Source organism: Hyperolius riggenbachi, chromosome 4 (genome assembly GCF_040937935.1).
Source record: "Hyperolius riggenbachi isolate aHypRig1 chromosome 4, aHypRig1.pri, whole genome shotgun sequence".
Lineage (NCBI taxonomy): Eukaryota > Metazoa > Chordata > Amphibia > Anura > Hyperoliidae > Hyperolius > Hyperolius riggenbachi.
In genome coordinates this window covers 396,537,121-396,552,424 of record NC_090649.1, presented here as the reverse complement: position 1 = coordinate 396,552,424, position 15,304 = coordinate 396,537,121, and the positions used below count along the sequence as shown (strand labels likewise).

The following is a 15,304-nucleotide window of genomic DNA, read 5'->3' as shown; positions in this document are numbered from 1 at the left end:
GTGTTGACACGCAGTATGGTAGAAACCAGGAGGGGTGGGGACAGAATGGGTGGAGACTGGGGAACACATCAGAGGGAAGGTGAGAACAGGAACATTGCACCTGTGTACATCATAGAAGGGGTCTTGGTTGTTGAGCCAACTTGACATTGAACCCCATAGTAGGCAGAGGGGCTGCTCTTCAAGCCCCCCGTGTGTCTCCTTGCCTCTGAAGAAGTGGGCTTTGACTGTGAAACAGCTGTCAGGCTTCTTACGCATTACAGTGTCTGTTCGATGAGGATGTAATAAAGATATCTCTATGGAAATCCCTTGGTCTGGTGCCTAGAACTTTGTATTTATCTAATCTGTATTGAAGACTGCTTATCCAGAGGTACAGCTGTGCACCTGTTTCCCTCATATGTCCTGCCAGGTGCAATTTGTGCAGCCCCTCTGTTTTTATGTTGGTTTGGCATGTTCTTTCTGTGTTTCCATCAGACACTCTAGCAACTTCAACATCCACAAAACATACTGCTATCTTGAATTAGCTGATGTCTCCCATGTAGGCCATAGACTATGGTAGGATATTTTTTGTGAGGGACAGTTAATGATATGAATTGTTCAACGTTATCTGTAAAGGGTTATACAAATGTGTGTCAGCAATACGTTATTGCATCAAAGCAGCAATGACAAAATAATATTAATGCTTTGTACTTGGAAAGTTAACTTGTTCATGTCCAGATTCTATATTAAACTGGCACCTCTGTCACGTTCTCTGTGGTTTCTGATACTGTCCCCTCTCTTCTTCATCTAGCTGTAAGTAATTTAATGTTTATATCTTCAGTAGGAAACATACAGTACATATGAAATCTCAACCTTGTAACAAAAATTGTATCTTGTGTAGAGAGTGTATCATAATGCATCTTTTACTATGGAGTCATGCTGTATGCCATTTCATGCATCGTCTTGATAAAATAAGCAAAGGCTTCCCCTCAGATAGACTCTGGATGGCAGGATATGTTGCTACAATCAATCAATAGTGCCCTGCCACATGTGTAAGTAACCCGCACCATGTGAACAAATGCATCTCCATGGATGCTGGCTTTTAAACTAAGCACTCATAGCAACTGGGATGGTACTTCTCTTCTCAGGCCCAGAGAAGGCAGTGGTATTTTTGGATTACATTTATATATGATTTTTTTTTTTTGCATGGTAGAGTTTTAACTGACAATTGTGGGTTCAGAGATGTAGCCTCCCCCCCACCATAGATTCCTCCTCTTTGTGACCATAAGTACTTCTGGACCTCAGATGCCACTGTCTATCACTGCTGCTTTTAGCTGTTGTATAGGCATGTTCATAACTTCACATATGCTGTCTATCCATCTTAGCATCTGTGGTCCTCTTCTTCTTTTGCCTTAAATTTTTCCAATTATCAAGGATTTCGCTATAGAATCCGATCTTCTCATTATGTGACCAAAATATTTGATTTTTTTATTGTAGTATCAGCCCTCCTAGTGAACACTCTCGCCTTATTTCTTTAAGTATTGGCAAGTTTTCTTGATGTTAAGCAGTAGACCAGCTTTGTCACTTTCTTGTTTGACATTCATGACTAGGCAATTTAATTCTTCCTCAGTTTCAGCCATCAGAGTGGTATCATCGGCATATTTCAGATTTTTAATATCCCTACCTGCAATTTTAATGCCAGCATGTGATTCATCCAAACCAGCTTTCCGCATTACGGTACATATTCAGCATACACGTTAAATGAATAAGTAGACAATAAGCAACTTTGTCGCACTCCTTTACCAATTGTGATCCAGTCTGTTATTCCATACCCAGTTCTAACCGTTGCTTCTTGATTTGTATATAGATTCCTCAAAAGGTAAATGAGATGGCCTGCTATCCCCATTTCCAGGAGAATCTGCCACCGTCTATCATGATGTAGACAGTCAAAAGATTTTGAATGAAGCAAAAGTAGACATTTATCTGAAACTCCCTTGCTTTTTCTATTATCCATACAATGTTGACAAAATGGTCCCTTGTGGCTCTCCCTCTTCTAAAACCACTTTGTACATCTGGCAGTTCTTGCTCCATATATTAATGTAGTCTGGCTTGTAGAATTTTGAGTACCACCTTACCAGAATGCGAGATAAGTGCAATTGTCCGATAATTTGAGCACTCTTTGGCATTGCCCTTTTTTGGGGATTAGAATGTAAACTGACTTTTTCCAGTCTAGAGGCTACTCTTGTGTTTTCCATATTTGATTGCAAATTGCCAATAACGCTCCCAACAACATCCTCATGCAAGCTTTTCAGAAGTTCTTCTGGGATTCCATCACTTCCTGGAGTGCTGTTATTAGCAAGACCTTCTAATGCCCATTTGACTTCACTCATCAGGATGCTTGGTTCTTGTCCAGCATATATATTCCAAGTAGAAGTACTGTCTATGTCCTTCTTGTATAGCTATTCTGTATATTTTTGCCATCTCTTCCTAACATCTTGTGTTTCTGTCAGATCCTTTCCAATTTTCTCTTTCACCATTCCTATTTTTGCACTTTAGGTTCCCTTGATGTTGCCAATCTTCTTAAAAAGATATTTGGTCTTTCTCATTACATTGTCTGTTCTATTTCTTTGCACTGTTGGTTCAGACAAGCGTCCTTAACCTATTTTGGTTCCTGTAGGTAGAAACTACGTCCAGGAACCATGCGCGCTCCCGGCCGCGGATTCGGTAGCCACGGAATCAATGTATCGGGCTATGGTGCCCGATCACTGATTCCTCTTCCCCGCTGAAAAAGCGACAGCTTCTCTCGGAAGCTGTGCTTTTTCTGGCCATTGCTTCCCCCCTGCGTCACTCTAAGCGTGTGTTACGCTTAGAGTGACGTCATGTAAACAAACTCATGGCCGCCATCTTGTGGCCAAAAAGTAAAACTACAACTAAAAGTAAAAAAAATTAAAAACACACAATTACATTATACAACTATAGTTTACATCCCACCCTCCCAAAAATACCCAAATAAAATGTTTAATATAAAAAAAAAAAAACCATTACAATAAAAAAAACAAAAAACATGTTAATATTTACCTAAGGGTCTAAACTTTTTAAATATCAATGTAAAGATGAAATATTTCTATATTTTTTTTATTTTAAACTTGTAAATAGTGATAGATGCAAAACGGAAAAAATGCACCTTTATTTCCAGATAAAATATTGCCGCCATACATTGTGATAGGGACATAATTTTAACGGTGTAATAACCGGGACATATGGGCAAATACAATACGTGAGTTTTAATTATGGAGGCATGTATTATTTTAAATCTATAATGGCTGAAACCTGAGAAATAATGATTTTTTTACGTTTTTTTTCTTATTCTTCCTGTTAAAATGCATTTACAGTAAAGTGGCTCTTAGCAAAATGTACCCCCCAAAGAAAGCCTAATTGGTTGCGGAAAAAACAAGATATAGATCAGTTCATTGTGATAAGTAGTGATAAAGTTATAGGCTAATGAATGGGAGGTGAACATTTCTCAAGTGAAAACGATGGAACGCGAATGGGTTAAAGGAGTCATCAGGGGAAATATGCTAAAATAAGTGGTACTTACCGGTGGCCTCCTCCAGCTCCGAGCTCCCAGGACGTCCCTCGCCGCAGCTCTGCCTGCAGCCGTTCGCAGCAGGTCCGTCCCGGTCCCCGGCGATGACGTCAGAGCGACCTCCAGGTCGCTCTGTACTGCGCCAGCGCGAGCGGCGCTGTCAGTCACCGCCACGTGGGCCGGAGCGGACTGCACAGCATTTTCTGAACAGCAGTTTAACTGCCAAAATAGTAAGATACCAGCCAGCCTCTCTACTCACTTGCACACTATTTTGTCAGTTTGCAACTGCTATTCAGGAAATGCTGTTGAAAACAAAGAAAACCCTGAGAATCCCCCATGAAGAGATGGACTGGCCCAAAACCCATCAGTTCTGTCAGATTTTAATTGCCTACTTTTTTCACGATAGTGGTTCTTTAGGACCTATTTCTACTATACGCGGATTCCGGATGCAGAAAAACTGACTCCAATGAATGTCTATGGACTAGCTGCATCAGAAAAATCGTGTTTATTAGAAACAGGCCCATAGACATTCATTGGAGTCAGTTTTTCTGCATCCATAATCCGCGTGTAGTGGAAACAGGCCCTTAACGCTGTGTTCAGCTGGGCACATTTTTCTTCGTCTCCATTGGCTTTTGCTGTCCTCCTTTCCTTAGCAACTTTGAAAGCAACAGTAGATATCCATTGAGCCTTTTTAATCTTTCTTTGTTTTGGGATCTTATTTGTTGCAACCTTTTGGATATAACTAACATCTGTCCATACTTCCGCAGACATTCTGTCTACCAGATCAAATCCTCTGAATCTATTCTTCACCTCAACCAGGTGAACAGAAACAACCTCATATATTACTGTCTTCTAATGTTGTCTTTCAGCCATGTCCTTTGCATACAGGACATGACTTCATTCTGATTTTTTTACATTATTATATATTGTAAATAATGAAATCTTAATTTTTGTATTTATGTATGTTGAACAGGTGCACTGTTTTTTGCTTTATACAACTTTTCCCATCTTTGATTAACCCAATTATTAGTTTATTGATTTTATTGCTGGCATAACATTTAAAATGAGTATATACTGTATTTTTCATATAACAATAACATTTCTCAATGTCAACATTTCATTTGTTTTGCACTTTTTTCATTTAAATATAGGGTTTACATAAATAGCAAAACATATAATTTTTATTTTTTTCCTTAGAAATGTGGTTAAATAATAAATGTAGATGAGTAGCTGTATTATTCTGGGTTTTGTATTTGTGTTTTTTTTCAGGTTTATATGTAGTACATACTAAAACAAAATCTGTTACTCTCCTTTACAGTGAATTGCCTAGACAAGCATGTCCATCAGTGTCCAGACAGAGTTGCATTAATCTGGGAGAGAGATGAACCAGGAACCCAGGTGTACATCACATACAGGTAGGAATGCTCAAAATAATGGTGCTTTATAATTACAAAAATAATAATAATAATCCTATGGAAGGAAAATATGTCAATGTAATGCAGATGAAAGATGGTTGATAAATGTATGTAGAATTCAGAAACAAGTCAGAACAGTAGGGATGGTCAAATACGCTGTCATTTGAATTCAAGTGAATTTGTTGAAATAACTTAGAATTCAACAATAATGCTGTTCACATCAAACTCCTGACTTTTGCATTGAAGTCTATGGTCCCGACCAAGGCTCTGTAGTTGGTACAAAAATCATCTGACTCTTACTCCTCAGTTTATGAGACCTCCAGGTACCCCAAATTACTCTGACTACTCAACTCCGACTCCACAGCACTTGCAGGGCTGAGAGAATTCAATGTCATGAAACACGTCACCAGCCCTTTATACATTTACGGTAAGTTTTCTTCTGTTGATGTATTGACTGTGTCATCCTTGAGGTAAGCCATTTCCTACCTTCATGTTTTATGCTATTTAAGTAAAATTATTTCCAATCGGCTGCCTCTTTCCCCCCTTGCATCATGCACCTCCCTATCAGGAGGCTCAGGGCCTCATCCTGGTCCGCCAGCTGGGAAACCCCATTTATTTTTGACCAAGGAATCAATCCCAGGATATCCGAGTGGACACAGATTTTCTCCACATTCTAGCACGGGTGGTTGCCCACTAGGCAACCCTTCTTTGTGAGTTCTATGATCACACACTTGCCAGTTGAGTGACAACATTGCACCATTTGGGCTCCCTTTGTCTGTGAGTGCTTTTTAAAGGTGATCTACACAGGGCTGTGGAGTCGAAGTCGAGTGATTTTTGAGCCGACTCCACAGCCCTGGATTTACATCTTATCTCTCAAGTTGTCCTAACATGACACTTTTGTATTCTTTACCTCTTCTAATTCTGTTTGTGGCGTAGACGTTTATCTTCTATCCCTCACATATGCTTGTTTCTTCCAGCAATCGATGTAAACACGTGATATGGTGCTTAATGTTACTGATTGCTCTGCCAACCGGACAGTTTCCTGGTTGGCATTATAAGCAGATCTCAATGCCAAGAACTGAAACCATCCATAATGAATCTCAGCAGTTTCCCCCTAGCTATGGCCAATGACATCAGCACAAATCCTGTTCATTGTTTGATCAAGTACAAAACATTTGCAATAAAGCCACTATTTATTCTCTTATCTCAGCCTAACCTCTGTAAATCACACCTGTTCTTTCTAAATCAATCATTGGAGATTGTTCCCCAATGTTTGATTCCGCAATATTTACCTTCTGAACATATCAGTACCAATAGTTATTACTAGAGTAATGCTTTGGGACAGTATTCATGATATTGCAAATACCTGTTCCGTGTAAAGTGCTAAAATGTGATCTTTTCATAATCCTAATACTTCTTTCTCATATTATTATTAATAAGATCAAAAGGAAGATGGAGGAGCACTTATCTAAGAGAGGAACTTCTGTGTGCCCAAGCCTAAGATCCCAGTACTAATGCGATCTATCAGCAGTATGTACAAAATCTGGCACCACAAAAAGATAGCAGTAAAAATCAGCTCTTTATTAGCATGTCATTGAAATTACACAGTAGTCAGTATAAAAGATAGGCTATGGCGGTGACAGCCCACTGTTTCGAGCTGGAAAGCTCTTTTTCAAGCTACTCAAACAGCACTGATTACTATGTCATTTTAATGACATTCTAATAAAGAGCTTATTTTTGCTATCTTTTTGTGGTGCCAGCCTTTTTGTACATACATCATATTATTATTTAATATTTATATAGTGCCAACTACCACCAATCGCACCACTTTCTTGCCACTGCAGCCCACTCACTCTGCTGTCGGTATGACAGCAGAGCCACTGAGCTTCAGCGACGTGAGAGCGTTGCAAACGTTGGTGAGTCCCGTTTTTTTTTACCCAGAAGTCTCTGGTTCTTAAGTGGCCAGAGACTTCTTGTACTAAAGTGTTTAAAACTACAGGGGAGAAAATATCCCATTGCAGTATACAGTCTTTCCCAACTAAACATCAGAATTGTTTTGTACAGATGTATACTTAATAATAATCTCTATCATAACATGCCTTTGTTACATGTAATGATCTCAGAGAGGCAGAACTTGTATTTCCAGTGACTGTTATGTAAACAGAACAAGTGAACTCATTTTACAACATTATGGTTAATTCTGAAACTTTTGCTTTTGCTCACACTCACTTTGCTGGATCTGTATCTTTTCCAGGTTTTTCTGACTATTTGCTGCTGTGGTCTTTTGAGATAATTGCCTGCTTAAAGGAAAACTACGCAGAGGGATATGGAGGCTGCCATATTTATTTCCTTTTATCAAAACCAGTTGCCTGGCTGCCCTGTTGATCCTCTGCCTCTAATACTTTTATCTCTAGACCCTGAACAAGCATGCAGCAGATCAGGTGTTTCTGACATTATTGTCACGACATTGTCACGACTGACAAGATTAGCTGCATGTTTGTTTCTGGTGTTATTCAGACACTTCTGCAACCAAATAGACCAGCAGAGCTGCCACGGAACTGGTATACAGAGCTGAACATGAAAAAGATTTCATACATACCTGGGGCTTCCTCCAGCCCCATACGCGCTGATCGATCCCACACCGCCGTCCTCCGCTGCCCGCAGCTATGAGAACCGGCTCCCCGCTCTGCCGTCAGTCGGAGCCAGTCTGAGCATAAGGGAAGTGCGCTCTTTGTGTATCTCTGCAGCAGTGTATGGAGAGATACGTAGAGGGCGCAGTTCTCCTGCGTAGCCTGGCTCCGATGACGTCAGTGACGGGAGCCGGTTCTCGTAGATGCAGGCAGCGGAGGACGGCGGCGTGGGATCGATCAGCGCATATGGGGCTGGAGGAAGCCCCAGGTATGTATAAAAGCTTTTTAATTTTCTAGGTCTACGTTCATCTCTGGTTCCCTTTAAAGAGAATCTGTACTCTAATATTCTTACAATAAAAAGCATACCATTCTATTCATTATTTTCTCCTGTGCCCCTCTGTGCTGTTTCTGCCACTCTCTGCTGCAATCCTGGCTTGTAATTAACAGTTTTAGGCAGTGTTTACAAACAAACTAACCAGCTTCTAATAGGCTCAGCTAAGCATAGTGTATGAGTCATTCAGAGTATGCAGGGGGCCTGCAGAGGGTGTGTATCGCTTCTACCAATCACAAGCAGCCCTGCACATTCCACACAATCAAGCTTTAGCCCGACAAACAGGACAGAGGAAAGATACATTGATTTATTACAGAGACAGTGCAGTTAGGAAAGACTGCAGTAAGCCAGAGCAGATTAGAACAGGCATAGGAACTTATAGGATAGAAGAACTAAGGCTGAAAAAATTGTTACAGAGTCTCTTTAAAGTTGCCCTTTTACTCTATCCACATCCACTAAATAATCCAACTTGCAATCATATATCCACCAGTCAAGCAGAATGATCATAAGTACGATTGGTCACTAAAAATTGTACTGATCATGAGCATCTTTAAAGGACATCCAAGGTGAAAAAAAAAATATGAGATAAACTATTTTTCTCCTAACAATGACTTTTTAGTTATCCCACAGTTTTATATTTAAATCCAATTTTTAAGTTTTTACTGTTTCATGGCCTCTTCTCAATGACACATTCATTGAAGTATGCCAGAGCCAAAATCTATGAACTATTGCCCCTCTTTTCTGCTCTCAGAAGCCATTTTCTGTCTGGAAAGAGTTTTATGGCTGTAATTCCTTATCAGCAAGGGTTAGGCTAGAGTCTAACACAGCCCCAACCCAGACAGAAACTGTTTCTTGCATTCCATTTTCAACTCTTTCAGGCAGAGAAAGTAAAAAAAGGAACATAGCCTAGTTATTTGTGTGCTTGGCACTGTACATACACATGTCTATCTCATCACGTCACGTGTCACCTCGGGTGTCCTTTAAGGTGGCCATTAACAATTCAATCCCACGACTGATCAATTGTTTCCATAAACTTGATCAATTCCATGTATCTGATCAGATTGGTTAGTATTTGACTTTTTGTCTACAATGTTCAAAATTTACACTATCAGAAAAAGGAACAAGTGTAAACAGTTGCCTGTGAGCAGACCTCACTGAGATAATCCTTTACTCTGAGCCGACACGACATGCTGCCTTATTGAAGTCAGTCCTACATCTCAGCAGTCAGTATAGCTGTCTTGCATTATGTCTTGTCTGTGACCTTTGGCCCTCCTCTTGTTTGACAAATTCTAATGATTTGTTCTGTGCTGTGTGCAGGCTGTAAAATGAGTGATGACATTGGGGCATTTTGACTTCAAACAAATTGTAGCCATTCACTTCTGCAAAGTTAAATAAAGTCAGTCTAACCACTTTAGTTCCTGCAGGGCAAAACTATTCTAACATATTCTGCTGTATCTTCAAACATCTTTGTGGAAAGAAGTGAAAATTAAAACATTTGTACTTAAAGAGACTCTGAAGCGAGAATAAATCTCGCTTCAGAGCTCATAAATAGCAGGGGCACGTGTGCCCCTGCTAAAACGCAGCTATCCCGCGGCTAAACGGGGGTCCCTTCACCCCCAACCCACCCCCCGCAAAAGTGTGTCGTAGAAAAAGTCGCTGGCTGTCTCTTCCTGGAGGCAGGGCTAACGGCTGCAGCCCTGCCTCCAGTCGCGTCTGTCAGCGGCGCATCGCCGCCTCTCCCCCGCCCCTCTCAGTGAAGGAAGACTGAGAGGGGTGGGGGAGAGGCGGAGATACGCGCTGACAGACGCGCGTGGGGCAGGGCTGCGGCGGTTAGCCCTGCCCCAACCAGGAAGCGCTCCCCCGGTGTATCGAGGGGGATTTGGGGGTGAAGGGACCCCCGTTAAGCCGCGCTATAGCGGCGTTTTAGCAGGGGCACACATGCCCCTGCTATTTATGAGGTCTGAAGCGAGATTTATTCTCGCTTCAGACTCTCTTTAATGATGTCCCCTACTGGGCTTACGAGAGCAATCAGTACTTCAGTCCCACCCCCTCTGTTGTAGTCATAACTCTGGAAGTGATTTCAGAAAGTGCTCCAGAGAATGTCAATGGGAAAAATTGGCTGGCAGAACTCTTGGATTCAGCACTAAGTAAAACTAAGAAGTTTTCATTAATAAAAAGAAAAACCCAAACCCTCTTACTAAAGCAGAATAAGAACTGTTCTGCTTTTTGCTAAGAATTATTTTATTCTATATGCATTTTAACAGGAATAATATGAAAAAAATAATTATTTCTCAGTTTTCAGCCATTATAATTTTAAAATAAAACATGCTTCACATTTTATTTGCCCATTTGTACCAGTTATTACAATATATAAATTATGGGCTTGAGTAATTTACCGGTGCCGGCGGCAGGGAACAGAGGATCGTAGGAGGAAGGTGCGGGACATGACAGCTACAGGGGCCGATAGAAGCCCCAGGTAAGTGTCAGTTTGTTTCTTTTACATTCCAGAGAACCACTTAATGAATCAAGCCCATAATTTATATATTGTAATAACTGGTACAAATGGGCAAATAAAATGTGAAGCATGTTTTATTTTAAAATTATAATGGCTGAAAACTGAGAAATAATTATTTTTTTCATATTATTCCTGTTAAAATGCATATAGAATAAAATAATTCTTAGCAAAAAGCAGAACAGTTCTTATTCTGCTAATTATGGGCTTGATTCATTAAGTGGTTCTCTGGAATGTAAAAGAAACAAACTGACACTTACCTGGGGCTTCTATCGGCCCCCTGTAGCTGTCATGTCCCGCACCTTCCTCCTACGATCCTCTGTTCCCTGCCGCCGGCACGGGTAAATTACTCGTCTAACAAGACGAATAGTGCGCGCTCGCATCTACAGGAGCTTACTGCGCAGGCACAGTACAATGTTTTCTTCTACTGCACAGTAAGCCCCCGGTGATGCGAGCAAGCTCGAAGCTGCAGTCGCGCTAGAGGGCTAATTATACCAGGACTGTCGGCGGGGAACGGATGATCATAGTAGGACGGCGCGGGACATGACACCTACAGGGGGCCGATAGAAGCCCCAGGTTAAAGAAAACCTGTAACGAAGGAAACCTCCTGTGGGGGATACTCACCTCGGGTGGGGGAAGCCTCCGGATCCTATGGAGGCTTTCCCCGTCCTCCTCTGTCCCACGACGGCGGCGAAAATCCTCCCGGAACAGTAGAGAGGTAAATATTTACCTCCCCGGCTCCAGTGCAGGTGCAGTATCAGCTCTCCACACGGAGATAGGCGAAAATAGCCGATCTTCGTCAGGCCGCTCTACTGCGCAGGCGCAAGTCTCCAGCGCCTGCGCAGTAGAGCGGACTCGACGGAGATCAGCTATTTTCGCCTATCTCTGTGCAGAGAGCTGCAACAGCGCCCCTGCTGGAGCCAGGAGAGGTAAATAAATCAGCGCTTATCAGCGTTTGTCAGGCGAGGGAGGATTCCGGGACACTTCGGGGAGCCAGCGCTGGACTGCCTGCAGCTACAGCTGCACCTTAATGTAAAGGAGTGGCCACTAAGCATGCCTTACATAGCAACAAGCGCTGCTGCATAAAGGAGCTGCTGCATAAAGGAGCGGCCACTAAGCATGCCTTACATCAGTGCTGTCCAACTGGCGGCCCGCGGGCCGCATCCGGCCCGCCAGGCCACCTGCTGCGGCCCGCTCGTGTCCCTGGGATGCAGGCATGGCTTGCGCTATCGGCGCCATGCCTGCTCCCTCGTATTGTGGCCTCCTGTGTCCCCGCTGGCCTCTCCTATGTCCCCCCGCTGCCGCTGCCTCACAGATCAGACCTCACAGATCGCGGCGACTGAGGTAAACAGAGGGCGCATGGTACCCGCACAGAGTACGTCACATGCGGAAGTGAATCATTAGTCACTTCCGCATGTGACGTTCTGCCGCGCGGGTGTCATGCGCGCGCTCTGCTTGCTTCAGTCGCCGCGATCTGTGAGGTCTGATCTGTGAGGCAGCAGCGGCATCGCCAGCGGGGACACCGGAGAGGCCAGCGGGGACACCGGAGAGGCCAGCGGGGACACCGAGGTAACGGGCTCGTTACTGGTGGGGGCACCTGTCACTAGCTGGGGAGGCTCCTGACACTATCTAACTGGGGGGGGCACCTGTCACTATCTAACTGGGGGGGCTCCTGTCACTATCTAACTGGGGGGGCACCTGTCACTATCTAACTGGGGGGGCACCTGTCACTATCTAACTGGGGGGGCACCTGTCACTATCTAGCTGGGGGGGGGCACCTGTCACTATCTAAGTGGGGGGCACCTGTCACTATCTAAGTGGGGGGCACCTGTCACTATCTAAGTGGGGGGCACCTGTCACTATCTAAGTGGGGGACACCTGTCACTATCTAGCTGGGGGGGGGGCACCTGTCACTATCTAAGTGGGGGGCACCTGTCACTATCTAAGTGGGGGGCACCTGTCACTATCTAGCTGGGGGGGGGGGGCACCTGTCACTATCTAAGTGGGGGGCACCTGTCACTATCTAAGTGGGGGGCACCTGTCACTATCTAGCTGGGGGGGGCACCTGTCACTATCTAAGTGGGGGGCACCTGTCACTATCTAAGTGGGGGGCACCTGTCACTATCTAAGTGGGGGGCACCTGTCACTATCTAGCTGGGGGGGTGCTCCTGTCACTATCTATCCTGGGGGGGTGCTCCTGTCACTATCTAGCCTGGGGGGGGGCTCCTGTCACTATCTAGCTGGGGGGACACCTGTCACTACCTCAACTGGGGGGACACCTGTCACCTGGCATTTCAGCCCACACATCATCCCCAATCCGGCCCAAAACACAATTGCCAGGCACAGCAGCCAGTAGAGGAGAATTTAGAAGCCAGGTGAGAGGTGTCTACCATATTAAAGGGGCATTCTGCTTATTTATGTGAAATGCTGTCTATTTATGTGCCTCATGACTGCTGAATTTGTCGTGTTGGGGGCCTCATGATTGCTGAATTTGTCTTGTTGGGGGCCTCATGATTTGTTGGGGGCATCACGATTGCTGAATTTGTCTTGTTGGGGGCCTCTAGATTGCTGAATGTGTCTTGTTGGGGGCCTCATGATTACTGAATTTGTCTTGTTGGGGGCCTCATGATTTGTTGGGGGCCTCATGATTGCTGAATTTGTCTTGTTGGGGGTCACATGATTGCGAACTGTGAGACTATGGAAAAGCTGAATCGTCATCATGAGACAATAGCATTAAACCTACTTTTTTAGCTTTTTAAAACGGAAAATAAAACTGGGAGGTTCTAAAAAAAAACCCCACATTTTTCAGGAGTAGGATGGATGAAATTGTTTATCTTCACAGTTTATTTTCAACTTGGATTTTCCATAATGTTCATGTATGAGTTAAAACGTTTGTATGTAGTTTAAATTGCTGTTGCCACTTTGCGATAAGTGACTTTTGGTTTCAGTTTGGACACTCGGCCTCCAAAAGGTTCACCACCACTGTCCTAATCTAATGTCCCACATTGCTAAGTTCATGTAAATTTGTCTCCACCCGTGGCCACACCTGCATTCTGGTCCATGGCCACATGGACCCCTCATGTTTTCTGGCGCGCGTAACTTCACCATTATTTTAAATTGCATTTTGTGAAAAGTGCTGCCAATCTAATTATCCTTTAATTGCATTTTTTCCGGGGGGGGGGGGGGGGGGGGGGGGGGCGGCTCTAGCAAGAACCTTCGGCCCTCCACCATGGGGTCTGAAAAAAAAATGGCCCTCCATGCCCATGAAGTTGGACAGCACTGCCTTACATAGCAGCGCTCGTTGCTATGTAAGGAGCATGCCTTCCTTACATAGGAGCATGCCCTCCTTAGATAGGAGCGTGCCTTCCTATACATAGTTACATAGTTATTTGGGTTGAAAAAATACATACTTTTGCATTGTGAGCTGCCACCTGCTGCACATGCTTTGCATCCCTGTTTGTGCTGGATAATACTATACACAGGCCTGCTGCTGGAGTAGCTTGGACTTGCATATTAGGTTGGATGTGTTCATCATCCTGAAGCATATATTTGCATTGTGAACTGCCATCTGCCGCCTATGCTTTGCAGCTTTGCTTGTGCTGGATAATACTATATACAAGATTCCTACTGGAGCAGCTTGGATATGCATATTAGACCGGATGCATTTTGTGCTTGCCATTTATAGTGTGAACGCAGTAGATTTGCTGCATGTTGAACTTATCCTGCTTATTGTTCACAGCACCAGTGTTATTCACAGCAACAGGAACATTATTTTCAGGCTTGCTTTACAAAGTGCACTTAGGGTTAAGGCAGGGAGCGGTACCTGGAGTGGTCTCCCTCCTCTGCCAGGGTTATTACATGCAGTTGGTGATTAGGACATGTTTCCTGGGTCTTTTTAACTTATGGGGATTTGCACTTTAGGGACAAACACTGCGTGTCTTTTTTAAGATTATTAATAAATTGGTTTATAGTTTTGCAAAAATGGGTTTTTCTATTCCTTTTCATTTGTTTCTTGGTGTGCTTTGCACGCAATATGTGCTCTATTTTTGATGAAAAAAGACATACGTCCATCGAGTTCAACCAGAGAACAAAGTACAACACCAGCCTGCTCCGTCACATATCCCTGTTGATCCAGAGGAAGGCGAAAAACCCTTACAAGGCATGGTCCAATTAGCCCCAAAAGGGAAAAAATTCCTTCCCGACTCCAGATGGCAATCAGATAAAATCCCTGGATCAACACCACTGGGCATTACCGTATACATAGGAAGGAACGCTCCTATCTAACAAAAGGCACGCTCTTATCTTTCTCACTGATGCTGGTGATCATTGATTATGGCTTTGATAGTGCATCGCAGTGCTGTACAGCGCATGTAGTCTGAACATCAGACATTGAAGTCTATGCACTTCTGATGTTCTTGCCTGTCACACATCATGCACGTTGCTGGAATGCCCACAGCAACGTATAGAGAGTGAACGAGGCCTTTGGGCCTGGGCTCACTTACGCGCTTCTGTGCATTTTTCAGCAATGTATATCAGTCTGTAATTTTGATGTGTTTCTGAAAAATACAGAGAAGCACTCAAGTGTTCTCAGGCTCTTACAGAATTGTTACAGTGCAGTACATTTTTGCCTTGATTAGTAAACAGGGTGATCATGTGACCAGGAGCCTATCTGATTGGCTGCTCAGTGTGAAGCTGCATGCCTCACTGTCGTTGTGACAGTTGGAACACATTGCTGTCGGGGTGTCATCTGGTGCAGTGGTGCACCTCCTGAAGGAAAATGTAGCCACATCTTAATTTACTAAAATATTTCAAATCTTCCATTAGGTACCAGTGGAGTTATCTGTTTGCTAGAGA

General features: G+C 43.5%; 2 protein-coding genes across 4 annotated transcripts in view; both read left to right on the top strand.

Annotated features, from left to right (window-relative positions):
• The window catches only part of ABHD12 (abhydrolase domain containing 12, lysophospholipase), a 1,393,598-nt gene that overhangs the window by 929,011 nt on the left and 449,283 nt on the right, over positions 1–15,304 (top strand). The window lies entirely within an intron of this gene.
• ACSS1 (acyl-CoA synthetase short chain family member 1) overlaps positions 1–15,304 on the top strand; it is a 165,033-nt gene that overhangs the window by 29,157 nt on the left and 120,572 nt on the right. For both annotated transcript variants that reach the window (XM_068232237.1, XM_068232238.1), the window contains exon 2: positions 4,881–4,977. In XM_068232237.1, coding sequence (XP_068088338.1) covers positions 4,881–4,977 — 97 coding nt within the window. The remainder of the gene's footprint in view (positions 1–4,880; positions 4,978–15,304) is intronic.